The sequence below is a fragment of the Trichechus manatus genome, unplaced genomic scaffold (assembly GCF_000243295.1).
Source record: "Trichechus manatus latirostris isolate Lorelei unplaced genomic scaffold, TriManLat1.0 scaffold00185, whole genome shotgun sequence".
Classification (NCBI taxonomy): domain Eukaryota; kingdom Metazoa; phylum Chordata; class Mammalia; order Sirenia; family Trichechidae; genus Trichechus; species Trichechus manatus.
The window spans coordinates 1,176,511-1,195,054 of record NW_004444121.1 but is presented as its reverse complement, the minus strand read 5'-3'; the positions used below and the strand labels follow the sequence as shown (position 1 = coordinate 1,195,054).

Below are 18,544 nucleotides of genomic sequence, written 5' to 3'. Positions count from 1 at the left end.
AGTTGAGCTCTGTCCCTGAGGCTGCCTTCTTTCCAGCCCGCTTCGCCTTCTTCTTGCATGTAGTTTGTTGGGGTCCCGACCATCTGCTTGGGCGATGTTGGACACCGTGTTTTCCCACCTTGGGCTGAAAGCTCTGCCTAGATTCTCAGCCTCTCAGTAACTCTGCTGGAATCTGCAGGCACCTCTGGGTATATGAGGCCGTAAGGGCCAGGCCCATGTCCCCGTATTGCCTCCTTCGGCTAGATGATATCCCTGTAATTCTTCACTGCCTTGTGAGCTCTCCTGTGCCTTGGTCAGATTTTAAGAATACTTTGTTCCTATTTTGTTGTTGTTCTCCGTGGCTGAGTTGGTCTGACTTGACCTTTATCACACACCAACTCTCCTGAAGCTCATGTCTGTTCACCGTGTACTGCTCACACTTGAGACTGGAGCAGGGCCCACTTGGCACCTCCGTTTTCTTGGGAAGTGCAAAGAAGAATTCACCCTCGAAAGCTTAATCACACTCTTCATACATGTCTTCTATGGATGTTATTAATGGAAATAAATTTATTTGTAGTTTTTTTTAAAATAGAAACTCGAAGCCTGATTTCCTGCATGTCCTATTTTGAGTTTAAGGTATAATGAAACTTTTGATGTGGTACTTTTTTGCTTTTTTTTAAACGTATTCAAGGTTATTTAGCATTTGGAGATTTGATGGCTCTAAACAGAAAATTATTTAATTCTACTTCACCTCAGCTGAACATTGCTTGACATTCTCAAAATTGAATTACTTAAGGGGACATACCTTAGCAAGTGATGGATAAGGGAAATCTTTTTCAAAAATCAAAAACCATTTACATTATGCTTGGTTAATTGTACGTCTTTGCAAATAACTCACAGTTCAGCTGGAGCCTTCTCTTTAGTTAATGGGATTTTACTTAATGCATCCTATCTGCTCAGGTGTTAATGTAAATAGACTTGTTTGCAAATGGAACAGTGTGCTAGAACAGTGAATGGATCACACATATGGGAGTGAATCCTGACTCTGTCCTTTAGTTGAAAAACCAGTTAAATTTTTTGAATAAAAATGGAATTGCATTTTAAACATTTTATTGGACAAAAATGATTCTGAAAGCCACAGAAAGCAAATGCGTTGCTTAATGAGTTATTACAAACATAGCACTCTTGTAAGTATCACCTGAGTCAAAAAATAGACCTTCGCCAGCTGTCTGAGTAGCCCCTCGCCCTCATCGGCATTTCTACCCCCGTCTTTTCCCCAAGAGGAACCATTGTTCTGGTTTTGATAGCAATCACTTTCTTTTGTTTCTTTATAGTTTTATCAAGTGTATCCCTAGACACAATAGTTTAGTCTTTCCCATTTATTGAAACATTTTTATTTATTTTAAAGTCTGTATTAATCCACACACACCCTTGTAATTTACCTGCTGGAGAACCTGATGAGTTTTGCACAGGCTGCATTTTGTTGCTTGTACCCTCACCATGCAGCTTAACAGGTTCCTCTGTCCTTTGCATTTCCTGAAAATTGGCGGTAAGATCTAGAAGCTTGATGGGGCTCGTCTCTGATCCCTTTGGCAAGTCCAAAGATAGTCTTGTGTTCTTACATCAGGAGACAGGTCGTGTCCAGTTCTTTCTTTCTGTGATGTTTGTGGTTGGTGATGTTCATTGCCTAGAGCAGCGCTTTTCAAGCAGGGTCTGTATTGCCTGGAGACATTTTGGTTATTACAACTGGGGGGAAGAGTCATTAGAGATTGCAAAATGGCATTATTCTGACGTTGTCATTTCTTGTTCATTTGTTTCTTAGAGTACTTTTATGAAGAGATACTCTGTGCATCATCTATCGTTTGCTTCCCCAGTGATACGGTTCATAAAAGTATTGGAGTTTAAATGCTTGATTCTGTCCTTTTATTTAGTATTTTTCAGGATAATGAATTGATTCCCTCTCATCCTCCACAGGTGACTAATTAGTTTTTATTTTTTTATATTCCTATGAACTTGTCGATTTAAACTCTGAGAAGAGTTCCAGTCAATTGCAATTACTCTCATTTTTTCAAGTCAAATTGTCCCATCTTTGGCTAGTCAGAGCTTTTCAAGTTGGCTCCAGAGACTTAAATTAAAAAAAAAAACAAAACTAATAGACTTTATTTTTTTAAAGTAGTTTTCGGTTTACCAAAAAATTGAGCAGAAAGTACAGGGTTCCCGTATGTGCCCCTCCCTCTTCCTTTCCCCTGTTATTGCCGTCTTGCCTTCCTGGGGTACGTTTGTTACACCTGATGAACCAATGTTGGTACATTGTTACTAATAGTTTACATTAGGGTTCACTCTGCGTTTTGGGTTTTGACAAGTGCGTCACGTCATGTGTCCAGCATTGGAGTGTCTCACAGAATAGTTTCACTGCCTTAAACATGCCCTGTGCTCCACCTAGTCATCCGTCCTGACTCCCTGGCTGCCATAGATCTTTTCACTGGTTTTGTCTTTTCTATAGTTTTGCCTTTTCCAGAATGTCATGTAGTTGGAATCATACAGTATGTAGCCTTTTCAGACTGACTCCTTTCACTCAGCAGAATGTGTATAAGATTCCTCTGTGTTTTTGTGGTTTGATAGCTCATTTCTTTTTATTGCTGAATAATATTCTGTAGTATGGATGTACCACGGTTAGTTTATCCATTCACCTATTGAAGGACATCTTGGTTACACTTCCAGTTTTTGGCAATTATGAATAAGGCTGCTATAAACATATGTGTGCAAATGTTTGTGTAGACATACATTTTCAACTCATTTGGGTAAATATCTAAGAGAATTATTGTTGGATTGGATTGTAAGACTATTTTTAGCTTTGTAAGAAACTGCAAAACTGTTTTCTAAAGTGACTGTACCATTTTGCATTCCCACCGCAACGAATGAGAGTTCCTGTTGCTCCACATCCATGCTGGCATTTGATGTTGTCAGTGTTTTGGATTTTAGCCATTCTGCGTGTTAAGAGCTCCGCTGCTAACCGAAAGGTCAACAGTTCTAACCCAGTAGCTGCTCCAGGGTAGGGTAGAAAGATGTGGCAGTCTGCTTCCATAAAGATTTACAGCCTTGGAAACCCTGTGGGGCAGTTCTACTCTGTCCTGTAGGGTCACTATGACTTAGAATCGACTTGACGGCAATGGGTAATCGGCGTGTAGTGGTATCTCATTGCTGTTTTAATTTGTAATTCTCTACTGATATGTAATGTTGAGCATTTTTTCATATACTTACTCGCCATCTGCATATCTTCCTTGGTGAGATGTCTGTTTGGATCTCTTGCCCACTTTTTAATTAGGTTGTTTTCTTATTGTTGAGTTTTAAAAGTTCTCTATATACTTTGGATACAAGTTCTTTATCAGATATGTGTTTTGCAAATATTTTTTCCTAATCTGTGGCCTGTCTTTTCATTCTCTTAACAATGTCTTTCACAGAGCAAAAGTTTCTAGTTTTAATGAAGTCCAGCCTATCAGGTCTTTCTCTTATGGACTGTGCTTTCGGTGTTGTATCTAAAAAGTCATTGCCAAACCCAAGGTCACCTGGATTTTCTCCTATGTTATCTTCGGGAAGTCTTATAGTTTTGCACCTAACATTTAGGTCTGTGATCCTTTTTAAAAAAGATTTCTTTTTTTCTTTTTTAATTGTGGTAAATATATAGGTAACAAAACATTTGCTGCTTCAACAATCTTCACATGTACAGTTAGTGACATTAATTATGTTCATCATGTTGTCCAACCATCACCCTTAACTGTTTCAGAATTTTTCATCATCTTTAACAGAGGGTCATGAGTTTATTCTTGAGAAGGTGTAAAATGTGTGTCTAGATTCATGTTTGTGCATGTGGATGTCCACTTGTTCCAGCAACATTTACTGAAAAGACTCTTCTTCAGTCTTTTGTTTAATAGTATAATAGTTAGGACAGAAACTGCAGTGTTTCTTTAAGTTACTATATTTGAAAAAAAACAAAACCAAACCCTACATTTAAAAAAAATCCAGCTAACGTCTTTTTTTAACATTTTATTCTTATTTTTCAGATGGAATCAGCGTCGGTGGCTTTCCCCTGTCCAGTCCTTTCCGACAGGTGGTTAGGCCCCGAGTGGACGGCAAACCTGCCAACCCTTCCGAGAGCGGCAAGGCTGGCGACTTCAGCCACGTGAAGGTGAGAGCGCACAGTCCGCGGCAGTGACGTCTGCCCAGAGGCAGCCCTCGCTTGTTTCTGCAGAACCTTTTCTGAGGCAAAGAAGGGAAGGAAATGTGTGTTGGTAACATAATTGCGTTTGTGGAAAGCTGGCTTCTTAGTATTTTTCATTCCATGGAATGTTTTAGAAAGCCCTTCCAATGAAGCTCGAGGGCATTGTGAGTTGGCGGTGCAGGCTCTTGCTGCCTTGAAACGTTGGCATTTTGTGGGCTGAATCAAGGAGGGCAATGATGAAGTAGAGTATTGCCTGTGTTTTTCTTACTCATTTGAAAAATGTATTATTACTTAACTCTTCTCAGTTTGCATTTTTAGCCTATACATTCTTCTTAACCCTTTGGCAGCTCTTTCCACTTGTTGGTTTGTAGGCCCTAAGGAAGACGTCAGGAATATATGAGTAACAGGTGCTTATCAGTGGAAGGATGAAGTGCTTTGGGACTTGTGGGTGAGAATGAGCAGAGACAGTTTGATCTAAGAAGCTCAAGGGTGAGGTCTGGACTAGAGCTGTACATTTTTGAGTCATGAGCATATGGGCAAGTTCTGGTTGTTTGGGCCTGCCTGGGCATGTCTAGCGAAAGGGCTAAAGGGCCCATGGAACATGACGAGGTGCAGGCAGCAGAGTCCCCAAACACAGCTTTTCAAGTGAGCCTGCGTTCAGGGCCAGCCTGTTTACAATCTTGATGCCAAAATTTAAGAGCGGCGTTGACTGATTAGGGCCATCAGAAGGTGGCCAAGATGGTGGTGAGTCAATAGTACAATGAATTTTTAGGAAATTGGGGTGATCTGACTAAAGCAAAATGAGGGGTGGGGATCATGGAAGCCGTCTGCAAAGAGGTCATGTCAAGAGGGAATGAGCTGATTTTGGGTGACAGAGGTCAAGTCAGAGGATCAGAGGTATAAGAAGGTCAGTTTTGGAGGAGTGTCTTCTCACATTTAGACCTGCAGTGAAGAAAGAGTTGGTGTGGTGTGATGTGGCCGGGAGTCCCCCAACCACCAAAGGATTTAAAGAGAAGCCAAGTGCTGTGTGTGAGGGCTCTTGTGTTAGCCAAGGCCCGGGATGTGGGAAGCAGATTCCCACCGAGTGAGCACAGGCACCAATAGGGGCCAGAACACTGGGGCACGTGCAGGGGACAACCAAGTGTCTGGTGCTCTCAGGGCCAGCTTTGTGGCAGGGAGCGACAGAGAAGAGGCTGGGAAGTGACTCCTTAGACGCCCCCTGAGGTCGCAGCCTCATGACAACCGGCACGGTTACGATTCTGTTTCTCCTTTGTGTCCAGGCCCCTCGGCATCACTGAGTTTGCCGCTGCAGTCCCCTCCTCCAGGGCATGCCCGTCACCCCCTGTCTGCTGTGGGTAGCCGCGGTGGCGCACTCTCTTTTGTCTCTACCGACACACAGCGCCCGGGAGAGCTGTCAGGAGCCTCATTTTGTGGAGGACGATGGTTTTCCGGAGGCAGCGATCGCCTCCGAGCGAGGAATGTTGATAGAGGGAAGGTGCGTGTCACACAGGGTCCCCTCTGCTGTTGTCACTCAGTAACAACTGTCAGTAGGTGGTTTTGGCAGTAAGACTGAACAACAAAATACCCTTCAGGAAAAAAGAAAGAGTTTCCAAAGAGAATTATGAAATCATATTGCTGGAAGGCATGTAAGACCTCATCTGCTTGTGGGTAGATGGGTTTGGATCCTCGGCCCAACACCGACGAGTTAAGTGGCTCTGTCTGCTCATCTCCAGTCTCTGTATCTGGTGCGAGGGAGGCACAGTCACAGGCCCGCTGCCGTGAGACTCCGAGAGATGGCGTTGCTCATGACAAACGAGCAGGGCCGGATTAACCAGTAAAAATGGTATGTGCCAGCTTGCGCTGAGCAAGGTACACTGAGCCTTAATTGTATTTGCCTGCTGCTCTGTGGTTAGCAGTTCCACGTGGGTGTCACCGCATCTTTGCTGTGGTGGGGACAGGTGAGACCGGGGTGCAGAGTGGTGGGAATGCACAGTTGGGGCCATGCACACCTGGCTTATTGGGTCATCCAGCCCTGCAGCCAGTACACCGCTTGTATGGGTGACCTTGGAGAGCCTGGGGGCCAGGGAGTTTGTGATCCACCCAAGGTCACCAGTGGATCAGGAACCTGGCTCTCAGTCTCGGAGGAAGACCCACACCCCTGCTCGTTGGGATAGACTGTTGCTGGGTGCCGCCCAGTTGATTCTGACTCATAGCAACTCCGTGCGACAGTGTAGAGCTGCATAGAGTTTTCTAGGCTGGAACCTTTATGGGAGCAGATTGCCTTTCTCTGGGGAGCTGATGGGTGGGTTTGAAAGGCCAACCTTTTGGTTAGCAGCCGAGAGCTTGACCATTGCACCACCAGGGCTCTTGTAAGAGTAAGGCCCGGCTAGTTTCCCGGCTGCGCCATATGTGACCTTGCCAGATACAGACGTCATTTTGTACGTAGATTTAGTTCCTAATCTTAGACATTAACAACTATTTATAACTCTGATTATTTGCCCTCTTAAAACTTACTTTATAAGTTTATTTCAAACTCAGATCCATTTATTCTTTTTTAAAAACAGCTTTATTGAAGTATAATTTACATACCTTAAAATTCCCTGGCTTTAAGTGTACAATGCAGTGATTTTTATTAAATTTACAGCGTTGTGCAAATATCACCACAATCCAATTTTATAATGTGTCCATCACCCCCAGAAAGATCCCTGTGCCCGTTTGTAGTCACTCCCCGCCACCCCCAGCCCCAGACAACCCCTGTCTATGTACTGTATAGATTTACCTTTGCTGGACATTTCATTTCAGTGGAATCATACAATGTGTGACTGACACAGTGGCAGCAACATTGGGCTCCAGCATAGCAAGGATCGTGAGGATGGCGCAGAACTGGGCAGTGTTTCGGTCTGTTGTACACGGGGTTGCTATGGGTTGGAATCGCCTCAGCGGCACCCAACCACGGCATACGGGATATGGTCTTCTGCACCCGGCTTTTTTCTCTTAGCACGCTAGTGTTGAGGTTCACCCGTGTTGCAGCCTCCATCAGAAGTTCCTTTCTCTGATGGCAGAACATTGTGCATTGTATGGGCGTGCCACGTTTTCTTTCTCTCTCCAACAGTTGAGGGACTTTTTTTTTTTTTTTTTGTAGTTTTCGGCCATTGTAAATAGTACTGCTATGAACATTTGTATACAAGGGTTTGTGTGGACGTATGTTTTCATTTGTCTTGGGTAGATACCTTAAAATGCACTCATTTTAAATGTATAATGCAATGATTTTTATTACATTTCCAGAGTTGTGCAGACATCTAGAGTGGAATTGCTGGGTTGTATGATATATTCATGTTCAACTTTTATTTCAGAAACTGCCAAACTTGTTTTCCAAAGTGGCTGCACCATTTTACATTTCCGCCAGCAGTGTATGGTGTGTGTGTGGGGGGGTGCTTAGTGTGTCCCTACCCTTACCAGCATTTGTTACTGTCTTGTAAATTACAGACATTCTCAAGGGAGTGAAGTGGCTCTCACTGGGGTTGTAAGTTGCATTTTCCCAATGAGTAAGGATCTTGAGCATCTTTTCATGTACTTATTGGCACATATATCTTCTTTGGTGAAATGTCTATTCAAAAGTTTATGCCTATTTTTTAAATTGGGTTATGTGTCTTCTTATTTTCATGTTTTTAATGGTGTCTTTTGAAGTGACAAAGGTTTTCATTGCAATAAAGCCAAATTTATCATTTTTTTTCCTTTTTGTTGCTTCTGTTTTTGAGGTTGTGTGCAGGTAATCTTTGTCTACTCCAAGGTCATGAAGATTTACTCCTCTGTTTTCCTTCAGAGTTTTTAAACTTTCGCTCTTATATGTAGGTCCATCATCCATTTTGGGTTAATTTTTCTGTACGGTATGAAGTAAGGGTCTAAATTCATCGTTCTGCCTGTGGGTATACAGTTGTCCTGCACCATTTGTTGAAAAACTATCCTTTCCCCGTTGAGTTGCCTTTGGACCCTTGTTGGAGATCAGTTGACCATAAATGTAAGGGGTTTTCTATGGACTCTGACTTGTGTTTCACGGATATCTACGTCTGCCTTTATGCCAGTATCACACTGTCTTGATGACAGTAGAGTTGCAATACGTTTTGAAATCGGGAAGTGAAAGTCCTCCAACTTGTTCTTTTTCAACATTGTTTTGATTACTTAGGTGTTTTACATTTACCTATGAATTTTAAGTTCAGCTTGTCACTTTATACAAAAAGCCCTGCTGGGGTTTTGATAGGAATGGGGCTGAATCTATAGATCAATTTGGGGAGAATTGCTGTGTTAGCAACCTTGTCTTCGGGTCCGTGAACACGGAACGTCTCTCCATTCATTTGGAGCTTCTTTAGTTTATTTCAGTAATATTTTGTAGTTTTCAGTATGTAAGTCGTACAGTTGTTTTGTTAAACTTATTCCTAAGTTATTTATTCTTTTTTATGATATAGTGAATGTGATTGTTTTCTTAATTTCATTTTTGGATTGTTATTGCTAGTATATAAAAATATAATTAATTAATTTTCTCTTTTTTTTCTGTTTTCTACTTAATTTTTCTTCTCTAATCTTTACTATTTTCTTCCTTCTACTTGCTTTGGATTTCTTTCTTTTTTCTTAAGGTAAAACTTAGGCTATTGATTTGAGAGCTTTTCTTATGTAGGCATTTGCAACTAGAAGTATTCCCTCTGAACACTGCTTTAGCTACAGCCTATAATTTTTGATTTTTGTGCTTATTTTTTCACTCAATTCAAAATGTTTTCTTATTTATCTTGTGATTTCTTCTTTGACTCATAGGTTATCTAGAAGTGTGTTGTTTAATTTGCAAACATTTGTGAGTTTCCCATATTTTCTTCTGTTGTTGATTTCTTATTTAATTCCATTTTGGTTGGAGAACATATCTGGCATGATTTCAGTTCTTTTTCTATCTGTTGGGACTTATTTGATGGCTAGCATATGGCCTATTCTGGCGAACGTTATATGCGCACTTGAAAAGAATGTATATTCTGCTCTTGTTGGGTAGAGTGTTCTGTAGATGTTAACTAAGTTGGTTGATAGTAAGTCTTCTTTATCTTTCTGTCTAGTTGCTCTATCCATAATTAAGAATAGCGTATGGAAATTTCCAACCGTTACTGTGTCTATTTCTCATTTTATTCTGTTAGTTTTTGCTTCGTGTGTTTTTGGGCTTCGAGTTAGATACGTACATATCTTTGTTTATAGTTTTTATATCTTCCTGATGAAATGGCCCTTTTATCATCACACAATGTCCCTCTTTGTCTCTAGTAACGTTTTTGTCTTAACACTGTTTGTCTGATTTTAATGTAATCACTTTAAATCTATTGTTTCTGCTTTACTGATACGTCTTTTCCCATCCTTTTACTTTCAATTTATTTATATCATCTTTGAATCTAAAGTGTGTCTCTCGTAGATAGTAGAGAGTTGGATCTTGTTTTGTTTTTTTTTGTCCAGTCTAACAGTCTGTGCCTTTTGTTTGAAGTGTGTAATCCACTCACGTTTAAATTTTTGTTAATAATGTTTGGATTTTTATCTCCGATTTTGCTGTTTATTTTCTGCGTGTCTCATGTCCTTTTGTTTTTCTGTTCTTCCTTCACTGCTTCCTTTTGTACTAAGTATATATCTTCTGGTGTACCATTTTAGTTCCTTTGTTGATTTTTAACTTTTTTGAGTTATATTTTTAGTGGTTGCTCTAGTTATTACGATATTCATTCTCATTTATCGGAATCTACTTCAAATTAATACTAACTTCATTTCAATAAAATACAGAAAGTTTGTTCCAGTGTAGCTCCATTCTTCCCACATTCTTTGTGTTACGATTGTGTCTGTATACGTGTTGTGAACCCAACAATATGTGGTAATCATTGTTACTGCCTTATATGGCAGGCTCCTCTTAGAGGACACCTAAAAAGTAGCCCCACAGTTCAATCAGTGTGTCTTACCCCTACAGCTCAGCATCATAACTGACACAAGACTGTTGTCGTTGTGTGCCAGCAAGTTGATTCTGACTCACAGGGACCCTGTAGGACAGAGTAGAACTGCCCCATAGGGTTTCCTAGGCTGTCATCTTTACAGGAGCAGATCACCAGGTCTTTTCTCCTGCAGACTAGAGCACAATAAATGTTGCCTAACTCAATTAATTAAGCAGAGACAGGAGATGGATTGAGGGTGCATCAGAAAGGGGCCTGAACCCGGACTTGGTGCAGACTTCAGCTGTGCCATGGTCAGAGCCCAGTCCAAGATGAGCGCGTTCTCCAACAAGCCAGACGTGCTCAAGGCCAGGAGCCACCAGGGCGCAAAAATACAAGGCAGAGCCCCCGCCTCTGGTCCATTGCACACGTGCAAAACAGATAGAGGGATGCAGGGCTAGACAGGCAAAATGGAGACACAGTGCCTGGCCCTGAGGAGATGCTACCTGAGGAGGAGGCCGGAATAACACAGGAAGGGGTGAGAGCAGAGCCCCAAGCAGCATGGCCAGGTAATGAACCGGGTGGTGCAGCTGGGGTCCGAGGAGGGGGCTGCTCTGCCAGAAGACGTCAGTGCAGTGGACAGCCTTTGATAGGACTGGAGTGTCCCAGAGTAGGACAATGATACAGTAGGCAGATTCCTTTTCCATGGAAAATTCCATACCACCGTGGAGCCCTGGTGGTGCAGTGGTTAAGAGCTTGGCTGCTAACCAAAAGACTGGCGGTTCGAATTCACCAGCCACCGTTTGGAAACCCTATGGGGCAGTTCTACTCTGTCCTATGGGGTCGCTATGAGTCAGAATTGACAACAGCGGGTTTGGTGTTTTTTGTGTAATATATGAATTTACATCAGAATAGAAACTAATCTAGGACCCTATAGTTTTGTCAAAACAGTCTACAAACAAGTGTAATAATTACCTTAGTCCCTAAAATTTCACAGCTGTGCCTGTACTAGTCAATCTGTGTTAGTAAAAGGAAAGAAACAATAAGAGGAATCGTGCTGTTGAGCGAGCTGTTGTGTTCAGAGTAACGGGGAAGACCTTGAACAAGTTCAAGTGCGCAGACAAAAGAATATGATGGTCTGCACATACAGTCACACCTACTCGCCCACCAACAAAACAGCAAAGCTGTGGGAGGGCACTCTGCCGCCTTAGACAACCTCTCCATCAGTCTGTCAACAGTTAGCAAGTCCACACCCGGGGTATTAATGGGCTCAGAGGAACACCTTTCCAAGTAAGCGATTTTCACTACGTCCTCAGCTTTGAAAGGATCACCAAACAGCAAGTGGATCTGAGGGATGGGACTTCTAGGATGGCTAGGTGAGAAGCTTGGCTAAACATCTGCCCAAAAAGCAAAGAAAAAACTGAATGAAGTCGTCAAGAACAACCATTTAAAGACTCTGGAAATTGACCAAAGGCATACAAAAAGTTGAGAAGCATTTATTCATGAAAATCTCCTTGGTCTCAGTAGGAACAGGACAACAGTGGGTTTTAGCCTGGGGCTGTTGCCCCTGCTCCTGCCTCCCACTTCCCGCTCCATGCTACCCAAGCTCTGCTGGGCGGGCGAGGTGGGTCTGAGGACTGGCAGCTCGCTGTCCTGCCAGGTGGGCTGCTGTTACTTAGAGCAGAGGAGGGAAACTCTACATGCAGGAGTGGTGTCAAAAACAGTAGCCATCTCAGGAGCAAACAGCCGGGAAAGCTAACCTGATAGCTAGCCTGATGACACGCAGCTGGGCAAGGCAAGAAGCAGAGTGGCAGACCAGGCAGAAACGCAGCAGGGAGCACTGGGGAACGGAACAGCAGACACCAGGGATAAGACCCCATCTGTCCCTGGTGGGTCGGAGGGCTGTGTACACACAGCAGTCCACATTCACGACAGGCCAGAGAAAGTCCCCATGAGCTTCTGGTCCCTAGGCTGAACACGAGGCCTCGCAAATTCAGAGAGTAAAACCAGGGTAGGCTTGTAAATGCCCTGAACTTTGAAAGCCTTCCCTAAGTCACACAAAGATCCATTGGCAAAGGGTAGATATCTTGCTGGCTCAAGGTGTCTGTCTAATCAGGCCTTGGCTGACCACTAAGCTCTGCTTAACCGGGTAACCCTAGAAATCCAGTCGTTGAGGGAAATAGACTCCACAAAAGTAGTCAAGGGAAGTCACCAACCAGCGAACGAACAAAAAGATAAAAACAGCAGCACTGAACCAGTCACTCAGCCGTCATTCCTAAGCCCCTGTCGTATGTTGAGCAGTGTGCCAGAGGAACCCTGCTGGCCCAGTGGTTAAGTGCTCGGCTGCTAATGGAAAGGTTGGCCGTTTGAACCCACCAGACGCTCCACGGGAGAAAGATGTGGCAGTCTGCTTCTGTAAAGATTACAGCCTAGGAAACCCTATGGGGCAGTTCGGTCAGTAGCGTGCCAGATGCTAGGGACTCAGGAATGGATTAGACAACCGTTGATGTCAAGGAACCCATGTCTGGTGGGCAAGACAGAGGTAAACAAAGCAATTAGGGTACAGGTAGTGCCAGTTGCCAGGGTTGAACTGAGGTAAGTGTCTTCTGTGCCTGGAGAAGTTAAGGAAGTGACACTTGAATGGAATCTTGAAGGAAGAATCAACTGGGGTTGGCCACCAAGCTAGGGTGGAGAGGGTGTCCTGGGAATGGGGATGGCAGGTGTGCAGGGGCCACTGAGGTGTGCAGGGGCCACTGAGGTGTGCCGCTGCATAGCACGTCTGCTGAGTGTCTCGTGCTGCGGATCACAGGAGCAGGTGCAGGGCTGCAGGAGGCGGTGAGGAAGGTTGTGATCAGGCTGTGAAGGTTTTGAACACACGCTACCTTTATCCGTTCAGTTCTGCATTTGCTAGTCACTCAGTAGTTCTTTTGGAGCATCTGTTAGACAATAAGAAGTTTATTCCTCCCCCCACAGGATAACAGGATAAACTGTTTCAGATCAGGGTGAAAGCTTCAAAATCTGGGAGCTGTTGTTCATAGTTGGTTGGGTAATGGGGGTTATGGCATTAATTTAATTTTTTTCAATTTGGGTGTTGCCAGGCTGAAAGTGTCTCTGTTTGAATGATTGTAAATGTATATAGATGTACACGAATGTTTATAAATGTATCTAGAGTAATTGTTTAAATATGTGGTTGTTGTTGCGTGGGCTCTGACTGGGGACCTTGAGTGTAATAGAAGGAAACGTAGCCTGGCCCCGCGCCCTCTCGCCGTCCTCAGTATGTCTGAGCCCCTTGCGGAGGCTGTTGAGTCAGCCCGTCCCATGGAGGTCTGCGCTCGTTTTTCTTAGCCCTCTCTTTCACTCGCCCTGATGTCCTTTCTTAGTGATTGGTCTTTCCTGATGACATGTCCAGTGGATCAAAGTTGAGTTCTATGGATCAAAGAATATTTAAATACTTAGTTAGCATTTATTGAGTACTTGCTGTTTATCAGACATTGGTATATAAATTGTCCTTTCAAATTCTCTTGACATCTTTTTGAGTAGGTGGTATTATCCGCCCATGTGAAAACTGAGGCTCAGGGAGCTGACTGGATCTGAGCCAGCCTTTCCAGGTGTTGACTGTGCACTGTGACACCTTCTTTCACTGCACCGTCCTCCTGTCCTACCTGTGGAAGCATCCCGATGCTTCTTTATTCTACAGTCAAGGCCGGTTATGATTTGGACTCACCAACCTTTCCACATCTCTCATGTCTCGGTATTTCCGTGACCATGCTCCCCTTTACCTGTTATCTGGTGCCGTGGAGTCCATTCCGACTCATAGTGACCCTACAGGACAGAGTAGTGCTGCCCCATAGGGTTTTTCCAAGGCTGTAATCTTTACGGAAGCAGACTGCCACATCTTTCTCCCACGGAGCAGCTGGTGGGTTCAAACCGCTGACCTTACATTTAGCAGCCGAGCAGTTAACCGCTGAGCCACCAGGGCTCCTCCTGCTCCCCTTCAGCCACCCCGATATCCCCACCGCTTTCCTCGGGCAGCCTGGGTACCCTCCTCCAACAGGTTCTTATCAAGAGAAACTCAAAGTGAAAGAACTACGTTGGTGGATGTGGTTTACAGGCCAGCCCCGTGCTGGGTGCTTCACACTCAGGTTTTACTCAGCTCTCGCCAGTCCCGTGTGAGGGCCACGGGGAGCTGGGTGCCTTGCCCAAGTTCCCAGGGTTAGCGGGTGGTCGAATAAGGATATGGACCCTGTTCTCTCTGCTGGTCCTTAGGTCGGGCCTGGACCCTTGCAGCTGGGTGGGTTCTGATGTCAGAGCTGTTCAGGGGAGTGGGCAGGGAGGGGTGCGCCTGAGCATCGACGGGCAAGAGGGAGTAGTTTGATTTGCCCGAGTCTGTTGGTGGTAATTTCAAACCTGTGAAATTATGCAGCTTATTCCGGTTGTCAGGATGTGTCTCCCGTGACTCAGAGGAGTGGAGGGAGAGGTGTGCAAGCGACGCGGCTCGCTGTGCTGTTCTGTGGGGCCTCGACCTCTGGGGGCCTGCTGGCATTTTGGAGCTTGTTATACAGTCCTTCTCCCCGAAGATGGTGTTTAATTGGAAATGTGCTAAACCTATAAAATTATCACTGAGGAATGGTGTAGTCATGGGAACAAGTTATTCAGTGAAAGTAGCTTCCAGGGAGTCCGCCAAGCAGTGGGAAAAGATAACGTGTTTCCTCAGGTTTCCAAGAAAGATTTCTTCCCCGTTCAGTTAGCGTCAGTTGTGCCTGCCCGTGGTCTTGATGGGTTTCTCTGCATGCCTTGTGAGGAATCTGCTAGTACTGAGAACAGAGGTTGTGGAAAGTGGATGGAAATTAGAAATAATGTTTCTGTAAGTCACACTCTGCAGTATGGCCTCTCTGACCTCAGTTTCCCCGTCTGTGAAATGGAATAATACTGCCTGCTTCATAGGGCTGTTGGGAGGATTACAAATATAAGGAAAGAGCAGGGAAGATAACGCTGAATCAAATCAGGAGACAATAATGAATCAGGCCTTCCTTCCTGCATACCGAGAAGAAGGAGATTTGGGTAGGTGAGTCGGGTCAGGCTGCCCTGGCGTCAGTAAGTTGCAGGGACACTGGGTGTGGAGCCAGGTCTGTGCCCAGGTCAGCTGTGGTCCTTCAGCCCTGCTCCTCCCTGGTTCCCCCACCAGCAAGTGGGGCTGCTCTCTGGTAGATATCATGGTAAGGTGGATACCGTGTGCATGAAATGTAGCTGGGTAGGGTGGTTCAGTGGTGGAGTTCTCACCTTCCCTTCAGGAGACCCGGCTTCGATTCCCGGCCAGTGGACCTCAAGCACAGCTGCCACCTGTCTATCAGTAGAGGCTTGTGTGTTGCTGTGGTGCTGAACAGGTTTCAGTGGCGCCTCCAGGCTAAGAGGAGGAACGGTCTGGTGATCTACTTCCAAAAATCATCCAATGAAAACCTTATGGATCACAACAGTGCAGTCTGCAACCAATCACGGGGATGGCGTGGAGCAGGCAGCGTTTGTTCCGCTGTGTGAGGGGTTGCTCTGAGCCGGGGGCCGACTCGATGGCAGCTAATGACAGCAATAACATGTGAAAAGCAATGTGACCTGACCATGCGGCGGCTCACTGAGAGCTTCCTGAGGGGCAAAGCTCGTGGGCGGGGGCTGAGAATTGCCTGGAGAGAAGGAGCTTCTCACCTGCATTGCTGGCACTGATGGCACGACGAGAGGCTGCCGACAGCTCTGCGTTTTGGGGCATCTAACCCCCGTCCAGCCTCAGAGCTGGACCACACTGGGACCTGGAGCCGCGAGGCCTGTGCTCACAGCTTGGTGAGGGGCTGGAGCGGTGCCAAACCCTAGGAGCCGGCTCCCCGCGCGCGGCCGCCGCAGTCATGTATCGCCGCGTGTGCTCTGGCTGCTGAGTGCATTCCAGCCCCTTCATCTACAATACCAAACCAAACCAAACCAAAGCCAAACCAAACCCATTGCCGTCCAGTCAACTGTGACTCACAGTGACCCTGTACAACAGAGTAGAACTGCCCCATAGGGTTTCCGAGGCTGTGATCGTTATGGAAGCCAACTGCCACACCTTTCTCCCTCGGGGCAGCTGGTGGATTTGAACTGCCAGCCTTTTGGTTAGCAGCCTAGCACTTTAACCACTGTGCCACCAGGGCTCCCATCTTCAATATTGCCCTGTAAACACTGCAAGCCTGCTCACAGAGCCCGCTGAAAAGCAATGTTGAAATCCTAACAAAGCCGAAGTTTGCCGGAGGCGGGACTGGCCCACTTTTGTGCTCTGTGCACGTTCAGCTTTGGGGTGCTTCTTGGCACAGGCCCGCCCTCGTCATCCATCTTGTCTTTTAGACAATCGTCACGCCGTGTCAATGGCAACTTCACTCGTGGGCACCCTCATGCGAGCCAAGCATTGTGTGGGTGCTCTCGGGTGAACGGGGTCTGGACAGAGAAGATGGGTGCTCGGGCACCCCCCTTCCCGTGCCTCCCTCCCCTGCACTGTCCACCCCCAGTCCCAGGAGGAACCCATGTGGAGGTGGCCGAACGGGCGATTAAAGGTGAGCTAAGGTATCTCAGGGACTTGCTTCAGCTGGTCAGTCAGGAAGGACAGTCCACGATGCCCACCTCCTCATCTTACCCAGGCGACATCACGAATCCATGGCCGTCGGAGCCCGGCCAACCTGGACCCTGCCTGCCCTTGGCCACACCCGTCACTCCCGCAGACACGCCACCACACACCCCACCTGTCGTGTGACGGCCTCCCACCACCTCCTGCCCTCTCATCTTTGTGCGGTGTGGCCTCCTCTCCTTTTCTCCCCACAAGCCTCTGCGGGGAGACGTTTCCCCCTGCTGCCCTGGGCCAGCCAGCCTCCCCAGGCACCCTGTACCACACCTCCCGATTCTACTTCTCCCCAGCAGTGTGCTGCTCTGTGGAGGCCCATCACTTCTCCACGTGAAGTGTGTGTTTCCCCAGAACGTAGACTCCGCCGAGCCAGCGGGGCACCCGCGCCCTGGCCTCCAGGCCCAGGACAGCCCCCGGCACAGCGTGAGCACTGCACCAGCAGCTGTTGAATACGGAACGCATGGACAGGTATTTTTGGCAGTTTTGGGCTAGGCACTTGCTGGACAGGAGGAGATATTTCTTTCCGTCAAGATGGTTGGCAGTTCAGCTTGGGGAGACCAGTGCCGCTCAGGCAGGGGCGGGTTGACCAGTAAGCACTGCAGGCACCGGCTTACACATGGGCTTACTTGTGCTTACTTGCTAATCTGTAGTGCGCAATTTCACGGTAAAACAGGTGAAATCGCACACTGCAGATTAGTAAGTAAGCACAAGTAAGCCGGTGTGTACCTTGCTTATTGAGTACTCCATCCCTGCGTCCTGGTCACTGAGTATCGGCGGAAATCCTGTCACTGGCCACACAGGGAGCTGTCCACCGAGAGTCCAGGCACTCATGCTGCTGAGGTCCTGAGCCTGTCCCACCCCCAGTCCCCAGCCCCCAAGTCCTGGACCTGAGTCCTGGGTGCACCTGGTCAGCTCTGGTCAGCTGCTGCTCCCAGTTCTCATTCTGTCTTGTCTTCTGCTTCTCTGTGCGTTTTTCCCTTTGTTTAGAAGAATTGCTAAAATCATGCCTATGGTCATTGAGAATGTGTGCCCTTTTGTCCTTGGCCATGACTTGTTAGATCCCGTGCAGCATGCCAAGAGGCGATGGGTAAGAGCCAATTCTCCTGTGATTGAAAATCGCTCATCCACAGGCAGGGATGATAGATAGGTCCTAGCTGCTAAGGATTTGTTTCTCCGAGGTGTTTTCGCGGATTTTTTTTTTTTAATTTTTTTTTATTGTACTTTAGGTGAAGGTTTACAGAACAAATATTTTCTCATTAAACAGTCAGTACACATTGTTTTATGACATTGGTTAACAGCCCCACGACATGTCAACACGCTCCCTTCTCGGTTCTTGCTGATTTTGAAGACTGCATTTAGTCTTTGTGGGGAAGTGGAAGTAACGTGGATTTGTAGTCAGCAAATAGATGAAAGTCTGCTCACCGTGTCAGGTGTTCAGATTCCGTCCTGTGCTGTGTGAATACACTACCTTTCTTCATCTTTACGGTAAAGACTTGTGGAATGTTCAGAGTTCTCTGTGCCCTTACATTTTAATCATTGTTGTTATAAATGCACCGACTGGAGTGCCAAGAAATGCTAAGAAAATTTATGAGGAAGTGTATTCAAATTAAAAAAAACAAACTATACTTTGCAACAAATAGCATGGTTCTTAATCACACCATGTTACAAATGAACAACGGCTCCTGTGAGCCTTGAGGGCCCGGGGAAAGTGGGGTTAGAATTCCCGTTGGCTGTGAGGAGGAGTGTGTCACGCCATTTATTCACTGGCCATTACAGAGC

At 45.9% G+C, this 18,544-nt stretch overlaps 1 protein-coding gene across 1 annotated transcript in view; it reads left to right on the top strand.

Annotated features, from left to right (window-relative positions):
* The window catches only part of TRAPPC9 (trafficking protein particle complex subunit 9), a 618,989-nt gene that overhangs the window by 202,221 nt on the left and 398,224 nt on the right, over nt 1-18,544 (top strand). The window contains exon 17 of the mRNA XM_004387359.3: nt 4,041-4,165. Within this exon, the coding sequence (XP_004387416.1) occupies nt 4,041-4,165 (125 nt within the window). The remainder of the gene's footprint in view (nt 1-4,040; nt 4,166-18,544) is intronic.